This window comes from Aulonocara stuartgranti, assembly GCF_965226115.1.
Source record: "Aulonocara stuartgranti genome assembly, chromosome: 20".
Lineage (NCBI taxonomy): Eukaryota > Metazoa > Chordata > Actinopteri > Cichliformes > Cichlidae > Aulonocara > Aulonocara stuartgranti.
Genome location: NC_138956.1, coordinates 24,184,403 through 24,203,632, shown reverse-complemented (window position 1 = coordinate 24,203,632; position 19,230 = coordinate 24,184,403). Strand labels below are relative to the sequence as shown.

General features: G+C 40.6%; 2 protein-coding genes across 2 annotated transcripts; one reads left to right on the top strand and one right to left on the bottom strand.

The window, feature by feature from the left end:
• The first annotated feature begins 211 nt into the window (after window positions 1-211).
• On the top strand, window positions 212-4,196 carry tnnc1a (troponin C type 1a (slow)). The gene is made up of 6 exons (XM_082518686.1): window positions 212-373; window positions 1,625-1,655; window positions 1,905-2,051; window positions 2,602-2,716; window positions 3,252-3,388; window positions 3,526-4,196. The coding sequence occupies exons 1-6, from the start codon at window positions 350-352 to the stop codon at window positions 3,555-3,557; spliced, it is 486 nt and encodes a 161-aa protein (XP_082374812.1). The 5' UTR covers window positions 212-349; the 3' UTR covers window positions 3,558-4,196.
• Window positions 4,197-12,188: 7,992 nt separating this feature from the next.
• On the bottom strand, window positions 12,189-16,850 carry LOC309697109 (dual specificity protein phosphatase 7-like). Its single transcript, XM_082518764.1, has 3 exons — window positions 16,055-16,850; window positions 14,984-15,412; window positions 12,189-13,848 (listed from the first exon to the last, which is right to left on the bottom strand). The coding sequence occupies exons 1-3, from the start codon at window positions 16,422-16,424 to the stop codon at window positions 13,538-13,540; spliced, it is 1,110 nt and encodes a 369-aa protein (XP_082374890.1). The 5' UTR covers window positions 16,425-16,850; the 3' UTR covers window positions 12,189-13,537.
• Between the last annotated feature and the right edge of the window lie 2,380 nt (window positions 16,851-19,230).

The window sequence follows — 19,230 nt, the reverse complement described above, 5'->3', positions numbered from 1 at the left end:
CCTACAGCCCCCCCCCCCCTCTCTCAGGAGATTAGGCTTCACCACACTTGCCCCCCTCACTTCATTCCATTCCAAAGTGTGCCCCCTAAGAGCTGCCACATTTTTATCTGAGCCTGGTGATTGTGACAGATTTGCCAAATGACACACATACACAAACACACACATTTATGGACACACAAGGGGACACAAACAGAGGGGAGGTTGCTCTGCCCAGGGAGGGACCAGAGAGCGCTGGACTCCAGCTATAAAACCCTCGGAGGATGAGGCCAGAGTCCTGCCCTGAACTGGACAGTACTTCCTTCCTTTGTGCCAGGACGCTGTCAGGACAGGCAGCAAGAGAGCCTCCGACATGAACGACATCTACAAGGCAGCGGTATGATCCCACTCAAAACACAGCTGAAAGAGTGCAGTTGACTTCCTCTGGTGAAGTTATTTGATTTGTTGGGTGCTCACCAGAACACTGTGAGAACTAATCTAGTGTGGGAGTGATGTTTTTATGGATGTAAAACCATTATCCTTAACATTTCTTAATAGTGCTAAATGTAATCAGTAGTTAAGAGTGAAAGAGTGTAATTTCCCCATTTAAAGCTGCACTTTAATGCTTATTTGTTGCATGAAAAAATGCCACCCATCATTTTTTAAGCCTTTTTAAGCTCACATTATTAAAATAGTTGTAAAATACCTATGTTGCCTTCATTAGTGCTACATCGTCTCGGGGGAGCCTTAACACCAAGTATGTCTCTAGATTTCCTCCTACTTCAGCCCTATCAGAACTGATAAGAGCCACTCATAAGGTCACTGACAGGACATGTCCCTGGACCACAATCTGCTGCTTCATTCATGACTTCAAATGGAACGGTCTCACTTCACGTGGCTAATTTTGGCCAGTTGCTCAGATGCTTCTGTTTCAGTGGTTCTCTGGTGCCAGAGAAGAGCTTCAGGTTTAGATAAACCGCCCCATGGCTGAATTCCAGCATTATCTGTGAGCCTGAGAGCCGTGTGGCTATTTATCCACCTTTGCACAGATAGTCCTCTGGCTCTCCTATTTGCTCACAGTCCAACGGGGAGATAATAAAAACACACTGGAATGTATATTACATCTGTTTCAGGTTTTTTTTTTCTTTTGCAGTATCATCAGCAGTGGAATTTAAATGTGAAAGTCTGTATACTGTATGTATGTGGTTAATTTACAGTGGACAACAGTCAATAACTCTTACATAAGCAGCTGTCTCCCTCTTTCATTCTTGGTAGCTTTTCCAGGATTACTGTTCCATTGTTGGGACAGATCCACAGCTATGCTAATTTAGAGCACTGTGTATTGTGTCCTTTATCTGTCGTTCCTGAGCCTCTCTTCTGACTGTTTATTTTTAACTCCTCCTCTTACCAGCTCTCATGTATGATATGTAGGTGCTGTGTAATGTCAGGGATGTCCCGGAGCTTTGTTAACTGAAAAGTTATCAAAACAAACAGAAATAATCTAGTCTAGATTTCCAGATATCTTAACCGAGATATATTTGGAGCTTTGGAAAATGCAATCAAACCCATAAATATGTTGTTACAGAGAAATTCCAGAATATATCCCAGAAAGCTGATGTTTTCTCTCTCAATTCTTTCTCTTTGGCAGGTTGAGCAGCTGACAGATGAACAGAAAAATGGTGCGTGAAACGATTTTCAACTGAAGGCGTAAAGGCTTTGAGCATGCCATCGAGTCCCTTTAAAAGATGATTTAGTTATAGTTGTTGGTAGAAAAAATCTATACCTCAACAGGACTGCAACTATTAGTTGCACCAACACTTAAGACAAATAGCCTTTTGTGCTGATGCCCAGGAATTAATCTTAACCCTGTCCTAAACCAGACGTGCTTCAGTAGATATTTTTGTGTGTGTGCTGCTTTGTTGCTGCAGAGTTTAAGGCCGCCTTTGACATCTTCGTACAGGATGCAGAGGACGGCTGCATCAGCACCAAAGAGCTGGGGAAGGTAATGAGGATGTTAGGTCAGAACCCCACACCGGAGGAGCTGCAGGAGATGATTGACGAGGTGGATGAAGATGGTAAATCGAAACCGCTACTGGGCTATGGATAAGAAAAAAAAAAGAACAAAATAATTGGTTGTGTTTGACTCTCATTCTCACAGGTCAGCTGCCAAATGCATCACAAGCATGTTATGCAGACAAGCATTGTTCGAGCCCTCTGACCTTAAATGCTAGTCAGGGATCTTAAATACAACTTGATGTGTCAGGTTGAATTAAAGGGAAATGTGTGTCAGATGTTGCACTTGTCATCTTGGATTTTCCATGTGATTTAATGTTGAAATATGAAAACAGCATCTTGGTTTTGTTTGATAAAGCTAAAGCTGATAATTGAGTTCTGTATAGTTAGACCACACACACTTTAATTCACAGGTATGCCTGTTATAAATATAATAAATAAGACAATTATAGGCTTCAAATCAAATACATTTGTAACATCAGTTGAGATGCTATAACATCACTGCAGTGATCCATTGGTGAACAGACTGTACTTTTAAGCTGATCATCTGGTTAAACTGGGATAATATAAAATCCCAGTTTAAGGATGTGATGAAGTGTGTTGTGTGTGCAGGGAGTGGCACGGTGGACTTTGATGAGTTCTTAGTCATGATGGTGAGATGCATGAAGGACGACAGCAAAGGGAAGTCAGAGGAAGAACTGGCAGAGCTGTTTCGGATGTTTGACAAGTACGTTTCATATTTAAACCTGTAGCTACTTTATCCTGCACTCAGAGCGGTTTATTAGCAAAATCTCACCACAAAAGAAATACTGTGCTACATGCTTACTGACAGACTTGGGGGGGGAAATATCTATGGCAAGAGGATGCTATCATTGGAGCATTTCCACAGTCTATTGAACAAATTGCTCTTCTTCATCGTGTGGTTCCAGCAAAGTATGCTTCCAATGTGCAATTATGAGTACTGACAAAATGCCAAGCAGCTCTGCAGAGTACAGCATGTAGTTTGCTCCATAATCCTTTTTGACAGCTCCGAATATTTTAAACACCCACTCGATGTAAGCCAGACACCTCGTCTGAGCATCAAAGAACAAACTCGCTGTGCTTTTTTTCCCTTTCTCACCGTGGTGGTTCCCAGACACTTAAATTCTAGATATGACCAGTCACACATCAAATACAAGTTTGCTTCTTCCCCCAATGCCAGCTGTAAAGCTTAATTAAAGTTTGTTACGCATTAACGACATTTCACACCTTTGATTCTGCAGAAACACAGATGGTTATATTGACCTGGATGAGCTGAAAATGATGCTGGAGTCCACGGGAGAGGCCATTACAGAGGACGACATCGAGGAATTGATGAAGGATGGGGACAAAAATAACGATGGCAAAATTGACTACGATGGTGAGGACTTTGGACCAGTTGTGTTTACTTTTTAAGACACATTCACAATGAGACATTTGCTTGATAAAGACATGTTCTGGTTTCGTAGTAGTTTGTCTGAAGCTCAGCTGTTTGTAACACTGACTTCTTTTTTGCAGAGTTCTTGGAGTTCATGAAAGGAGTGGAGTAAGCCTGTAGACGAGAGGGTGGTGTTTTTGTATTTTTTTGCAACTCCTCTGCCATCTTGTGAAGCTGGAAGCCAAATTGGATGTAGTTGATAAAAACAATTGGACGACTTTGTAAGATTAAGTCAAATATCATCTTCAAAACTTTCTGTATTTTTCTATCATGTCTCTTGCATTGTTATAAATGCAGTTGTGACTTTTGGTGCCCATGTATACCGATTTTTTTGTAAATGTATCCAAATTACTTGTGTCTTTGGGTTTTTTTTTTTTTTTTTACAGAGGCCAGATACCACCCTCCTTTTGGCTGTGTGAAATATGAATGCCATGTTTGTCTCCAGCTAAATTCTTTATCTCGAAAGTGCCCCATTGAGCTTACAAATCCTTTTACTAAGAGGCTACTGTTTACTTGGGCAGAAAATGTGCAAAAAAGCAAAACATATCTCTGAGTAAACACAGTTTTATAGCAATCTCTGCTAGACCAATCATATTATAAGAATAATGTGCTGGGTACAGCTCATTTCATGGATACATTTCTGGATGTGGAAAATGTCTTCAGGACTTTTTATTCCCTTATATTACCCCTGGAACATCTGCAAGGTCGGCTTGAAATTTGCACTCATATAATAAACAAGATGTATTTGTCAGTATGGTCAATTCGTCAGTTTCTCTCTTTGAATAAATTCATTCAGTCTTATCTGTACTCACTTTAAGGACATGGTCTACATACTTCAGTCAGTGCTTTTGCTGTTTGTTGAGTGTTTCTAGCGTGCTAGACAGAGTTACACCGGTTATACTGGGGGACAAAGCACTGTTATTTATACCATTTTGCCTAAATGTACTCCAGATTTTACAGGCTGATCACATGCTTGCCTCTCTGGCCTGCTCTGCTTTTCACAGATGAACAAGTAAAAACAAGCAAAGGAGGCCTGAAATGTTACTTGTCTTACCAAGATAACAGTGGATTTTGTGTGAGACTGTCTATCATAAATTTTGAGTTATCTGTTACATTTTTACTCCATAGTGGTTCGTGCCTCTGGTATGCAAACTATCCACATGGTCGCTTTGGAGGTATCTAGTTACACAGACTATTGAGACAGGAGCTATTTATGTCTAATCATGTTAGTGCCCATGTTAGGGGACGTGCATTGACAGACACCAGTTGACAATCAAATGCCTGTGACCATAAAAAGCATGCTGTTAGACTACAAAGAGATAACAGATCTTTTAAAAATCCAGCTTGATTTCTTGAAATATCGGAAATAATAAAGCCCAGAGATTAATTTTACATAATAAAGGATTCTTTTTTTCCTTCTTTTTTTCCTTTCCGTTTTTATTTATGTTAGTAATTTTCAATTTCAGCTTCAGCCAGGTTCTGTGGATCTCACCAAGCATTCCTTAAAAATGGCCATTGTCTAGCGTTTTAAACCATCCAGTCCACAAAAGCAGGACACAGGCTTAGCAGCACAGGAGTCATGTAGTTATCACTGTGGCCACTTGATGTCAGCAGGAAAACACATTCTTATCTTTTTGCTTGGCTCAGATACAGCAAGCTAAAGATGAGAGATTTCACGGCACAGCAACAGCCTTCCCAAAGTAAGATAATGGTTGACCGTTGATGGAATCCGCAGACCGATTTGTTTGGTTATAAAATAGGGTTAGCATCCAGAGTAAACTGCTTCGTGTTTCTAGTGGTTGAAATTGTAATGTCAAAAATAAAAACAGTATTCACATAGCAGTAGGTTACTACAAGATCTGAAAAAATGTTCTTGTGTTTTGATACCAACTGATAAGTAAAATGTTCATTTGATCTATGTCCAAAATCAATATGTCGCATTTTTATTCATTTTTTGCCTATGAAAGAGACCTTTTCTATAATTTGGATTTTGGAAATGGGATCAAGTGCATTTTGTGCGAGCGCGTGACGTCAGTGGCCTGATTGATGACAGCCCTCCTACCTCCCTCTGTCTCTTTCTGCTTCCCTGGGGGTCCTGTTAACTCCATTCTGCCCCCCCCCCCCATGGTCGTGTGATACTTATCGGATTATAAACCCCAACCAACAGCAAACCGCAACTGCCCTTCTCGATCAGTGTCAACAGCCTGACAAAGACACGGAATAATCTACAGTTTTATACATTCCTGCTGCACTGGCCAAAAAAATACTGCATTAAAACTAAAGCGATGATCTCGAGTGAAAAGATGTCACGTTAAAATCTGAGGTGCTACTTTTTGATCACACTGATTAGGCTGCTCTGCGGCCTGAGCATTTTCGTTTAAACTGACATTTGCAGCGTGGAAAAGATGAGTAGTGCACTCTTCGGCATCAATGGGAGGCTGGGCAGCAGCAGAGCAGTGTGTGAATGAATCTGGGGTGTGGTGCACTGTAGCAGTAAGCTGGGTGGAGAAGAGAAGCACTTACGTAAGACAGGCCTGATGATGACTCATGCCTGCTTTTATTAACACACACTGCAGTTATGAACTACCTTTGTTATTGTCGCCACATAAGCCATCTCTGTTTCCTCATTGGTGAAATATCGAAACACCTGTAAGAACGACTATTGAATGTGACTGAGACGGAGGATTTGCATAGGTAATGGTAAGCTTAGTTTATTATATAACTGACTTCATTCATTCATAGAAAACAAAGTGGGTTTATTCCATTGCCTGAGAGTGAGTCAGACAGTCAGACACAAAGCTTTATATAGTAAATTCTCAGGGAAACACGCTGCTTTGCTGTTTTACTGATTTATAAAAACAGTTCTTCAAACCATTAGATCACATAAAAGTAATACTTCACCAGGAAAATGCCCTAAAATGGCAATACCAAGCTATACCAACTTAGCTCACTGTGATTAATACATGTACAAACTGTCCGGAAGAGCGAGCAATACCCCGGACACAGTTAACGTGCTGTCTTCCTGATACCCACACATGTAGACCTCATTTAAAGCCAGCAGGCGTTTGGGTTTAGGATTCCTGTTTTTCTTGCTTGTCTACATCACATGGCCTTGGAAGCTATCCAGTGCCAAATATTAAAGATTAATCTCTGGAAATTTCTGTTATTCACCATTCACAATAGCAGAAAATACATGAATATAAGCTCCCAGATTCTCTGACCCATTTCCAGCCGTTGTTCCTTTTTAGGTCATGTGACAGTGACTTTTTGTTTGTTTGTTTTGGCCGTGTAAAATGACGTGCTCGTTGTAAATGATTACATAAATACGATAAATACATAAAGACAGTTTTAAATGAATGTCAGTATGAGAGCGAATGCTAGGTTGTTTTCGTTGCCATAAATACACAATGAGGAAGTGGAACACTTTAGACAAAGAGAGAGTGGAGAATGGAAGGACTGCAAATCAAACTGGAACAGACGGAATATTGTATCATGACGCTCCATCCCACTTCTGGTGCTGAGAACACTAAAGTACTGTTTCTGGACTGCCTTGCCATAATGGCCCATAGAACAGCAAGACTACAAGACACAGAATTCTCAGATTCCACAATAACTATTCATGGAATCAAATGAATAACAGCTATTGTTTTGTTTTAATGCACCACTGGAGGGTTTATCTATTTTTACTTCTAGTTATGCATGTAAAATGAAGAATACACACTGCACACTTAAGTTATAGAGCTGAACAACAATACTGAAATTCTCCAAGTCCTGCAATAAAATGTTAGCCTAGATAACTTGAATTATTGCTTATTTATTAGCATTTTAAAACTTAATTTAATTACTTATGCTATTGACAGTGTATTTGACAAAAAAAGTGCATGAAGTAAGTTTTAAAAGCTGATCACAAAGGTGAGCCTGCATTTGGCACTATGGCATCATGTTTAATATACACTCGCCAGTCACTTCATTAGTTACACCTTGCAGGTACTGTGTTGGACCCCTTGCCTTCAGAACTGCCTTCAACACAGTGCTGGAAACCAGACAGATGATTTGAGCTTTGTGACATGAAGCAGTAATCACAAGGTGTGTACACTGTGATCATAAAGGGACAGGCATGGTCAGCAACAATACTCAGGTAGGCTGTGGTGGTTAAATAGTGCTCATTTGGTACTAACGGACCCAAAGTGTGCCAAGAAAATATCCCCCACACCATTACATCACCACCACCATCCTGATCTGTTGATACAAAGCTGGGTGGATCCATGTTTTCATGTTGTTTTTGTGCCAGATTCTGACCCTACCATTCAAATGTGGCAGGAGAAATTGAGACTCGTGGGACCAGGGAAGGTTTTTCAAATTCAATTCAAAGGTTTTTCTGTTTTCAAAATTTTCCTGAACCTGTATGAACTATTTACTCATTTCCCTGTTCTTAGCTGATAGAAGAGCCATCCAGTGTGTTTGTCTGCGGCTTCGAGCTTCATGTGGTGTTTGTTTTCAGAGATGCTCTTCTGCATGGCCACAAGCAGTGTGGTCATTCTCCTCTGACTTCATCAGCAAAGCATTTTCAACCAGACAGCGTTAGCTTACTGGATATTTTCCCTTTTCAGACCATCCTTCTTAAACTCTAGAGATGGTTGTGTGGGAAAATTCCAGTGGATCAGAAGTTTCTGAAATACTCGGACCAGCCCGCCTGGCACCAGAAACCATGACACATTCAAAGTCATTTAAATCACCTTTTTCCTCATTCCGATGTTCGTTTTAAACCTCAGCCATGTCTACATGCCAAAATGCATTGAGATGCTTTTGCCTTGCTTACCCAATAAAGCTGCCATTTACTGTACTAACTATGTAGTAAAGTAAGAAGCTGCAATATTTAGTACATGGATGGCAGCTTTAAGCTCCTCTTAGCTTGGTGCTGTTAGCTGTTAGTGTGGGTTTTTTTTTGTGAAAACAGTTTTCTCTTACAGCTAAAGGCAACTCAAGAAGACGTGTGAGACTAAATCAAAGAGGAAAATTGTGGGCAGGGAAATTAGAGAGCTGAATGGGTCAAAACCTGTGCAGAGCGTTCTCATTTACATATTATATAATTTGAGTCATTGTTCATTTTAAAATATTAATCAAAACTGCTTCAAGGCTGGTGCTTGAGTAATATGCGTTTTTTAAGTTTTGCTACAGTGTAAATAGTTCAGTTGGAGATGTTTAAAGGGGCTTACTTTTGTTGGTTTGTTTGTGGGTTTGTTTTGAGTGACACGTGGAGATTCCTGCTATTGGCACTACGACATCAATATTTCAGGCACCGATGACGTAGAAGTACATCCCGTAGCACAGACATGCTTTTCATCTCACTCAGCAGTCCCGTACTATGAGCAACATATGGCCTTGTATGAATGGCATACCAGACAGCAAGACATTTCCAGCACGGCCTCCCGTGTAGCTCCTGAACGGGGGCGCAAAATAGACAGATGACCTTTACTTTGTGTTAGGTCTGCACAAGGAATGTTTTCTTTCACTGACTTAGCTGCAGATTAAAACTGCAAATAACTATCACTCTGTTCTTGTGCTTGGTGAGCGCAGGCTACTGTATATTACTGGATGGTGAATTTGGCTATGAAATGAGAGACTTCTGGTGTTAACAGATGGCCGCTTCGGCCTGCCACTCGGATTCCGTGGGGCTCTGCTTTACACATGACCCAGTATTCTCTTGGCCAAAACTTACACTTCTCTTCCTCCTCAGATAACATACATGTCTCCCAGAACAGACTGATGTGACTTAGAAAGGTTTTGAGTTCAAATTAAGTTTACCGAACCATAATATTTGTTTTGATTTTGTCGTTATGTTGTTAATTTTTGCAATATGGTAACAAATCACAAAGTTGAGCTTTTTGGCATCTTAAATCTAACTTTAAAAATCTTTTTTCCCTTGAAAACAAATGTGGGAAAATAGGAAGGATTAAAAATGGCTTTGCTGTGACTCCAAGTATCTGGGAATCAAATGGCAATCTCCCAAACGGGAAATTGGCATGATAACACATACCATTCCTCTGTAGTTATACATGGCAATAGGAAATTTCCATGTTTCAGTGCACTTATGAACTGACTAAGAAGAATTAAACACTTCTATGATCATCATGAGTGCTGGTAAAAAACAAACAAACAAAAGAATAGCAGGTATTCGTATCATAAAATATGACACAACCTTTTAGATATAACAAAGACAGCAAGGCTCAAGGGACAGAGCAGAACTGCATCTATGATGTCATCGCCTACTCAGGGACAGCATTCGCCCAAATACTGAGATTAGGATTATTCTCATTTCCTCTGAACATCTGCTGTACACAAACAGAATGAGACCAGCAGGAGTAAAAATCCCTGCACTAACGATGGCAGTTATTTAGATAAGAATGGCTTTTATAGCAGGAGGGCCAAACACTCATAGGATCGTGGTCACCCCTTTCGCAATGTACGAATGAACTCTTATTTTATGGAAATAGCGTAAATAGTCCTCTGTGAATACCGTGGCTCTGTGTTCAGTGAGGGTGAACTGAATAAATGAGCTAATGCTGTTAGTGTGCATCAGAAGCAGAAGCAGCTGTGAAATTATTGTCAGTCATGCAGTATGTTAAGTATGTTCTTATAACCACAGCAGGTGTGAACCAGCTTCCAACCCCCACCCAGAGCTAAAATCAAGTCAGTCTCATGCACATCTGCTTCACCAGCAGTGGCTGCTGAGTAAGCACTACATTAGCCTCTGCTTCCCTTCATAAATGATCATAACAGGACAGAAAAAGTCCCCTTATATCTCACAAAAAATTAAAAACAAAAAACTACTTGGTGGGGAAAAAAAAGAAAGAAAATGACATGCACGGGCATCCATTTCCTGTAAATGGAAGTCAATCATCTTTCTTTATCAAAGGTTTGCTTAAAAAGTTCTGCCAGACTTCAGAATGAACTCTGTAATTTCACATGTTTCTTGAGTGAGCAAGTGATGGGGAATACACCGTCTGCTCAGACCTCACACCCAGCTTTGAAGCTGGCAGCAAAACACAAAGTGATTCATAACTGCAGAATGCAAAAAGCTATTTTTAAATCTCAGGTGAGGCATTCCACAAATAACAGGTGTCAGGAGTGCTGAATGGTAGATGCATGGGAATCTCACTTCTGAACACCAGTTTGTACATTCTACCTGAAGATAAGTGTTTGATAGACACTAGTGTGCGATGGCAATAAAATCAGGTATTTAAAGGTGTGTAACCATTTACATCACTCTTCTTCACTTGTGTAGAGCACTGACGATACGTTGCGGGTCTACGGTGCCGTTTACAGATAAGTTCACTATGATTGTTCTCACTCCATTATCCCCAGGCACCGAACACTAGTTTTCCAATGCGCTGCAGCAACCCATTACCTTTGCCTTAGAGTGGGTGTCTTTTCAGACCTAATCATAGCTTTAGCCTGCAGGTATGTGGCTTGCCAGGTTCAGTCATCCTGGAAAACCCATCATTCAACAACTTTTATCGTCACAACTGCGAGGTGTTGCTAGGCACGTCTTTTCATGTGCTATATTGCTGCTCAGAGAGCTGTAAGGTTTTATATCTAACCCGCCAAAATATTCTCATTTGTCTTTGTCTCAAAGCTGGAACTAAAAGAGTTTTAATGTAGTATTTAATTCATTAAATGCCATACGGTGACAGTTATTGGACAATGAACGGCTGTATGGATAGGGGGGCAATACAAAGCATTTCCCCCCATCTCTACTTTTTTTGTCTGACTTAGAAAGCTTGGCTTTGGTTCGTGAAACAATTTCTTTGGGAATTTATTACACCATCTTTCTGTCATCTGGAAAAGAACATTTGAATAAATCTCCCTGACAAGGTAGAAACAATACGAGACCTACTGAGCATTCAGGGAGCTGTAATGACACATCAAACGGAGAAAACAAAGAACTGCTTACCAATTCAGAAACTTCCAGACAAAACTCAAGACGTCTAATTATTGTTTTAAGGGATATGAGATAGAGTATATTGTTTGCATGGTATTATGAAATATACTTAATGTACTTTCTTTTCTTTTTTTTTTACCAGAAAGTAAACACTTTCTTGTAAACTTTGTGTGTGAATGACTTCTTTTTAATTGGTAGCGTGAGAAAAGCAAAATGACGTGTTAATTTCCCTCTAAATGGTAGCAAGAGTGTTAAAGAGTTCTCAGTTCTTCTTTGTAAATAAACAAATTTCATTAATGGCTTTATAGGATATTGCCCTTTCCTCACCCCCTTCAGGAAATGTGCAAATCTTAATAAACAACAAACAAAAAAAGGTAATTTCACTAGGAATAACAGCTATTGTGCAGCACTGTTATTAAATTTTATCACTCTAGAGGAGTGAAGTTGCAGAGGGGAGCTGTCCGAAGTCTTGTATCTGTGGTGGAGTACATGCTGTGTCATCTTCCTCTTCCTTTAAGCAATATATGAGTGACTGGTGGGTGTGCCTGCACTGTGGTATTGACAGATCTGGCCCTGTCACTTGTCTTGTGTCAAGAAAGCGTGTGGGAGACAGGAAGTCGGGCTTCAGAGTGGACAGAAAACAGACATCTGACCACAGTGGCAACCTTGATCCCAGAAAACACTGAACAACTGCTTGCAACTCTCTCTGGATCTCTTAGAGCCCTGTTTGTTACTGACTCAACCACGTAACCACCTTTGTTTTGAATGTTATTGACTCTCAGTAAAAAGAAAGCAAAAGTCTAAGCAAAGACAAACAAATCGTATTCAAGTAAAAATATACAATATATTTGAACTATAAACTTTTACAGAATGTCTTGGACATTTAGCTTTACACATACTATACATAAGGGTCCAACAAGGGTCACTTTCATATTCTTGTTGATTTAAAAAAAAAATGTTCCCATGGCAACCACATTTTATGTACATCTTTATAAACATACCAAACAAAACAGCCCTTGGGAGCACTTTAAGAGGCCATGATGAGATACAGATGCCTTGTATAAAAATCCCTGAAAATGTCTCACTGTGAGGTAAGAATACACTGGTCAATCTCATTTCCTTTTATGCCCTTTCATTCATCAAACTCATTCATTTGTTCTGAGATGAGACGGGCGACAAAGCACAGCTAATTACACGTCATCTTTCTCGAAACATTACGTTTTCGTCAGAAGTAGCTGCAGACTGAAGAAGGTTGGATTAAAAAACAAGGTGGACGTGTACTTGTTCATAAACTGAATACTTACATACTTGTTCCTTTCAACTGACTAAAAGGATACTCCTACACGTTATACCTATAATTTCATGTTAAGGTATGGTCAAGGCCTCACCAACAACAGGTTATATGATGTAAAGGTTACAAGAAAAAACCTTGATAGAACAAAGTCCCATGCAAATAATGCAGCTTTGAGCAACAAGACGTACAGGGAGCGTTTTTGAAGGATAACATATTCAAACTTTGATATTTTGCGATAAAAAATATCACAGTTAAAATATATATATACACAGAACAGGCTGCCAGAACTTACGTGTAAAGTCTAATAATGTTTAGCAGAAATTTGTGAAAGTGGAAGAAGAAAATATTTATAATGTATTTAAATACTTATATAAGAAAAACTGGACAGTAATTCAAGGTGGGATTGCCGCAGTAGCCATTTCCCCCCCCATCAGCTTAGGTAACCCCCCAAAATATCTCATATCGGTTCAAAGAAAACATTCTAATTGGCCAAAGACTTTTTTTTTTAGACCATCAAGGCAATATTGATGACTGATACAAATACAGGAACATCCATTGTACAGCTGGTGAATAGCAAATAACAGTCAAAGAGCAATGCTAGAGAAATGTCCTGTTATTATGGCTGTACATGACCATTCATTAATACCATGTATGTCACATACCAAAAGTCATCATTGTGTTAGATATTAAGGCATTGAGACTGGATCTAACAGAGTATGTTTTCTGCATATAGGAGTAGTTCCTTTTGGTGCAGAAAAACTGTAACTGACGTACTATAAATATCAGCCATCTGAAAGGCTCAGAAACCTCAGAGTCACCTCAGGAAACCACAAAAAAAAGGCTGTTCTATCACATCTCATGTCGACTCCAGCGTATCTAGCTGAAAGACATTGTGATTGGTTGGTGTGGTGAAAAAGAGCTGCTCCTGGTTGGTAGAACAGTTGTCACAGGGACTGTGCAGCCCCAGAGTTCTCTCAAAGTCCAAGAGCTGACCCATGAAGTTGAAGTTTGGCGAAATGTTAGACTTCTTCCTCTTGACAAAGTCGTAAGCATCATTCAGAGAGAGGTGGAGTCTCTGCATCAGGTAGGCCACAGTGACGGTGACTGAGCGGCTGATGCCGGCCAGGCAGTGGACCAGGATGCCACATTGCTTTGACCTAGCCTCGTCTGTGAGAGAAAAGGTAGACTAAGGTCAGCATAACTCTTTGGTTATTTTAGTTATCAATGCCGTGTCTGCTTTTAACAAAACAAACACAGCATACCTAAGACCCGGTTACTTGCCAAAATTAGCAAGCAACCTCAATCTAAACAACACAACAAAGCTTGGCAACCCAGCAACCTGAAATCCAGACAAAGCGTGTAATAGACACGCCGGTCCACTGTATCCAATTCATGCTTTGCCTCTCCAAAAACTGAAATGTAGTTGTCGCAATCTGCAGTAACAGCAGAGGCAGATATTTTATATCAAGCCAACATGAAAATAATCACCAGAAAATGTTTAGACAGACATTAATAACACATTAACATCCATATAGATATTAGCTTAAACGACTCTAAAGATTAAGGGAATGTACTTGATACGTTTTTTGCTCACTAACTAAATATATTATCTCCCCCAACTGGTAATGCAATGTCTACATGTAGTAATGCAACTTCTGCCATTGTCTCAATTTCATGTTTTGGAAAGGCAAAGCGTGAAATTGACACGATGTCTGTTTTACACATTGGCATGATACTGGGTTGAACCCTTTCATCAAACACAGGACAGGGTGGAAACAACTTTTCCTTCCTCATTCTGGTTCATGATGCAGAACCGCAGCCACCAAACAAACAAGCGAAAAGCTGCGGTTTCAGGTGCAGTGACGGGAAGAGACGCAAAAGCAAAATTAAAACAGCGTTGTGATGCTGCTAGAAACAAAACAAAAAAAGGAGGACGTTCTCTTCCAAGGTTGCTATCCTGTATAAATGTGATAATACTGTCTAACACCTGAGAGCATCATCTTTAATCACCCACTAAACTCCCACCTGTCCAACAAGCACATTTGAGAACCAACTGAGCTAACTAATGGATAGCTCAAGCATGCTCATTTGTTATTTTATTATTAATAATAAAAGAAACAAAAGAAATAAAAGTAAATCCCTCATTTGTTTGTGTTTAATCCCACGAACAAAAGCTGCCAAGCCTACTTGAACTTACAACCTACTCTCACATGACACGCCTTGTAGCAAAACAAACTAAACTTTCTGAAAAGTGAGTCTCCGAGTTTTTTTTTCCAACAAAACCAATATCTGAGTTACTCACCTATAAATGATATTGCCTCTGGAAAGAACTGGGACAGGTTCTGACTCCAGTGGTCCGAAATGGGGATCTGTTTGTACCTGAAGTGTCCATCATGCTCAAACATGTTGGGGAGATTGGGTGTGACATTCAAGATGTACTTGATGTTGTACTGGCCCAGCACATCTAGGTTAGTGGAGTCTTTGGCACAGCCCAGAAAAAGGTAGGGTAGGATTTGGACAGGGAAGGCAGGCTGATTACTCGGAATGGGGCTCTCCTCGGACTCTGTGGCACTGGTAGGCTCGCGATCAGACTCCCCGTCAGAACAATCGGAGCTGATTCTGAGATTTCCGAAGCCCAGAACAGACACTGGTGGTGAGGAGCTGGGACAGGAGCTGTCCAAGAGGGTCTCACAGTGCTCTGGGTACTCCGTGTGGAACTTTACAAACCCACCTGGACAAGAGCCAAAGACACAAACAAGTCACATATACACATTTAAATCATTTTTTTTTTCTTAAAGTGCAACCTTATATAAAAGTTTATTTAAACCACATATCAATGGAAAATCGCTGCAGGGTGTTGAGACTGGCAGTACTGTAAAGACCCCCCAAAGAGGCCATTCATGAAATGCATGCCTGTTCCTGCTAGAGCAAAACATGGCGCAGCCATTTTGGAATTTTAATTGAGAATCTCAGTAGTGACACACAAACTTCTGAACAAGCTTCAAACCGCAAACACACAGCACAGGATGAACATCTGCGCAGGACTAACATTTACGTTTGTATAGCGCAATAAACATTTACAGTTTCGTTTTAAACCCCAGAAGCTAAAAAAGGAAACCTCACAGTTAAAAAAAAACCTCACAGTGTCCCAACTTCTGCTCCACCGAGGGAAAAAAATCATTTCTTTGCCTTTACCTCTTATAATAAAGTTTTGCTACTGTTGGGCCAAATCTTACTTTACAAATTTACCTTAAAGGAAACTTATGCGCCGTGAGGCATTTTTTATCCTTATGAACTCAATTACAAGTACAGAACATTTGCATACACAGTTCTCTGTTTGTTGTTTGTTTATTTTAACGGCAAAACTATTTACCTTCCAGATAATACGCTGTACAGCCGTCTTCCCACAGTTTCTGAAGAAGCAGACCCAGAACCGACGTCGGAGTCCCGCTGTCCTGCCAGCCCACGGAGCACTCATCGTACAGAAGGACCGTGCCCGTCTTGCACCGTCTCATGAACTTCTCCTTATCCTCGTGGTTGGGAATGATAGCCCGGATAGGTATGTTTCCCTTTCTGAACCTCCGGAGCATCAGCCCCGGAATGGCCAGGTTTATGGCGGTCTCTATATGGGATGATTCATAAAGCTCATGTGAACGGCAGTCCAGCAGGAGGAGAGAAGTGCCCCCGGACTCTAACTCGAGTTGCAGCCATTCCACGCTTTTACTCGGCGTCACATTAGACATATCGGAGTCAATAGCATACTACTCGCAAGTGCAAACACTAACTACATAGTCCACCGATCGACGAAAAAAAAAAAACAAACAAACAAAAAACAAAATAAAAGAATAGAAAAAAAGCCCTACATATCACCCGGAAAAAAAGACGTTAAATGTTGCCCCGCCAGTTCGTGGTGCTTCTGCTTGAGCGAAGAGATTTCCCCTTTTTCCTCTTCTCTATTTCCATCAGTCAGTGAGTCTGGTCTGCCCCCAACAAAGCAAAGACTCATTGGAGACCTATTTGCACTTTAATTTACGAGACACACGTTTAAATGTGGACGCTTTGTGGCCAATAGTTTCTTCATCAACTTCAACTGCTCCACATCGTATCCGGGGCATCCATGCGCATTCTCTTCTTACCATTCCGATGCATGCATGGGAGGTTGTTTTTTTTTTAGTTGACAGTAGAGCAACTCAAGAGGGAGGAGTTTTATCCTTACGATTTAAAGTCATAGCGGAAATATAGCAAAGTTTGTTACGACCAAGTCTCAATGAAACCACTTTTTGTCAATCGCCGTATCATGAGCGAAACATTTCTTTGCGATTTTGTAACATTATAGCGAGTTTTTATTTAGAAGGGAGCTGTTGGCACTCGGTATTATTACATTTTAGTAACACTGGGCGATTTTTATTATTTTCTAAAGTATATTTCCCCCCACCCTTTGAGAACATGTAGGTTAGTATAACAGATATATTTGCGCATTTGTACCTTGAGGTCTAACTTATCCTTTGAGATGCTTAGAACTGAGGTGGAACTGCAGTGGTCCATATAATGCATTATTATTGTAGCATTATCTCTTGGTCACAGCCACGTTCCCCTGACCAGTGTGGAATTTTCTGTGGGACCTTCATGATACCCCTTTGAAACCGAAATCCAATGATATACTGCACTGTAGCTGTCACTATGCAGTACAGTCCAGTTCATTACATAGACTGTAGTGTGTGGTGCAGTATTTAAGATTAAAATCACACCCTTCAGGAGGAAAAAAACAAAAATGAGATTAATTCAGACACTTTTAGCTGGTGATTCATGTAGTTACATAATATTTGTGTTATCTTTCATGATGATAATATTCATAATCAGATTGGACACACCCCTGAAGGTGGAAATAGAAAAAAATTCACACCTCTTCCCTTTAAACTAATTTCCTTAAATTTAAATATCATGGGGACTGCTAAGTGTGCTGTCGTGCTTTACTAAAAAGCACAACAGCACGGTCCTCCAAGACATTGCCATAGTACATCACTGGTGTATAATAATGCAGGCGGATTGGGAGAAATAAGAGAAGGGAAAGGAGAGAGGGAGAGGGTGATGCGTGCAGTGGGAACCCAGCCATGCAGCTCATCCGTCTGCACACGTGAGTGGGGGGACACACAGATGTGCAGGGCATCGGGATTAACACAGTATGAGAAATGGAGCTAAATACACTCACATTCACACACAAACGCTCGCAGCCACAAACTGATCAGACACTCCGCAGCACGTATCGTATCACTGCCATTCTACACCTTACTGCCGTTTCAGCACCTGCAGCCAGCAGCAAACTTCCTCATCATTTCAAGGGGTCTGAAAACCAACGCGCGCGCACACACACACACACACACACACACACACACACACACACACACACACACACACACACACACACACACACTGCCTGTGGGCCTTCATGCCAGCATGATTTCTGCTCCAGTTCAGCTATCTTACAGGAAGTGTAGAAAAGTTGGACCTCCCCTAAAACTTTCCAATAAGGAACTGAACAGCCCGTATCTACAAAGGACAGTGATGGGAAGGGAAGTAATGTGTGATAATGAGGTCAAACAATGCACAAGACCCTAAATGCCAAATTATAGCCTCTGTATCATACGTCTCGTGTGATAATATCTATGCGTAATGTAATAAATCAAACTCTACTAAGTCAACTCAATGCATAACAAGGATGTGTGCTCTGAGCTAGCAAGACTTGCATCATATTGGTGGTCTACTCCACTTCCACCGACACGGTTACATAACGGGCTCTAAACGTGAGCTCATGGTAATTCTCCCAGAGCAAAGAGGGGAAACGTCTCTGCTGCAGAATCCCACGTCTTTCATGTCAAGTGCTGCTTCAAGGGCTTCCACGCAAACACGGTGGATGCACAAGCACCCTCCTTTAATGTCCGGATGCAGTTAGATGAATTAAGAAATGAGCAATAAAGCAAGTGCTTCCTCTTCATTGATTTCTGTCTTTGCGTTGGAGTATGTTAATCTAATCATGGTGATCACGGCCTACAGCATAGAGCACCACTATCATGTAAGAAAAAAATACTGATAATACTGCTGTTACAGTTATAGCAGATTAAGTCAGTAGTTCATTTAATTGAAATTAGTATCTAAAATCTCTGATTTTACAGTTGTGCCATGCTGTGAGCTGTGTGGAAGTGTGTTTGTCGGATTTTAATACAACCAATGTGATCTCACGTGTTATCTAGATGGGAAACACAATATCCTGTTTTCTGCTGATACCCTCTAGTGGTTCATTACAAAAGCTGCTGCACCAGTTATGAGTCATCTGCAAAGGGAGGTGGTGTCTGATGTCACTGCCTCACAGCTGCAAAGAGAAGGCCCAGTGTGCCTCCATGTGGTGAAGCCATGAATGTCACAAAGGGCATTTCATGAATGAAAAACCAGATGACCACAAATCTGCCCTTAAGATCATTTTGCATGCAGAAGACTACTAAATTGAACATCTGTATCTGTTGTTTCATATGTTTCGCATTAAAAATGAAAACA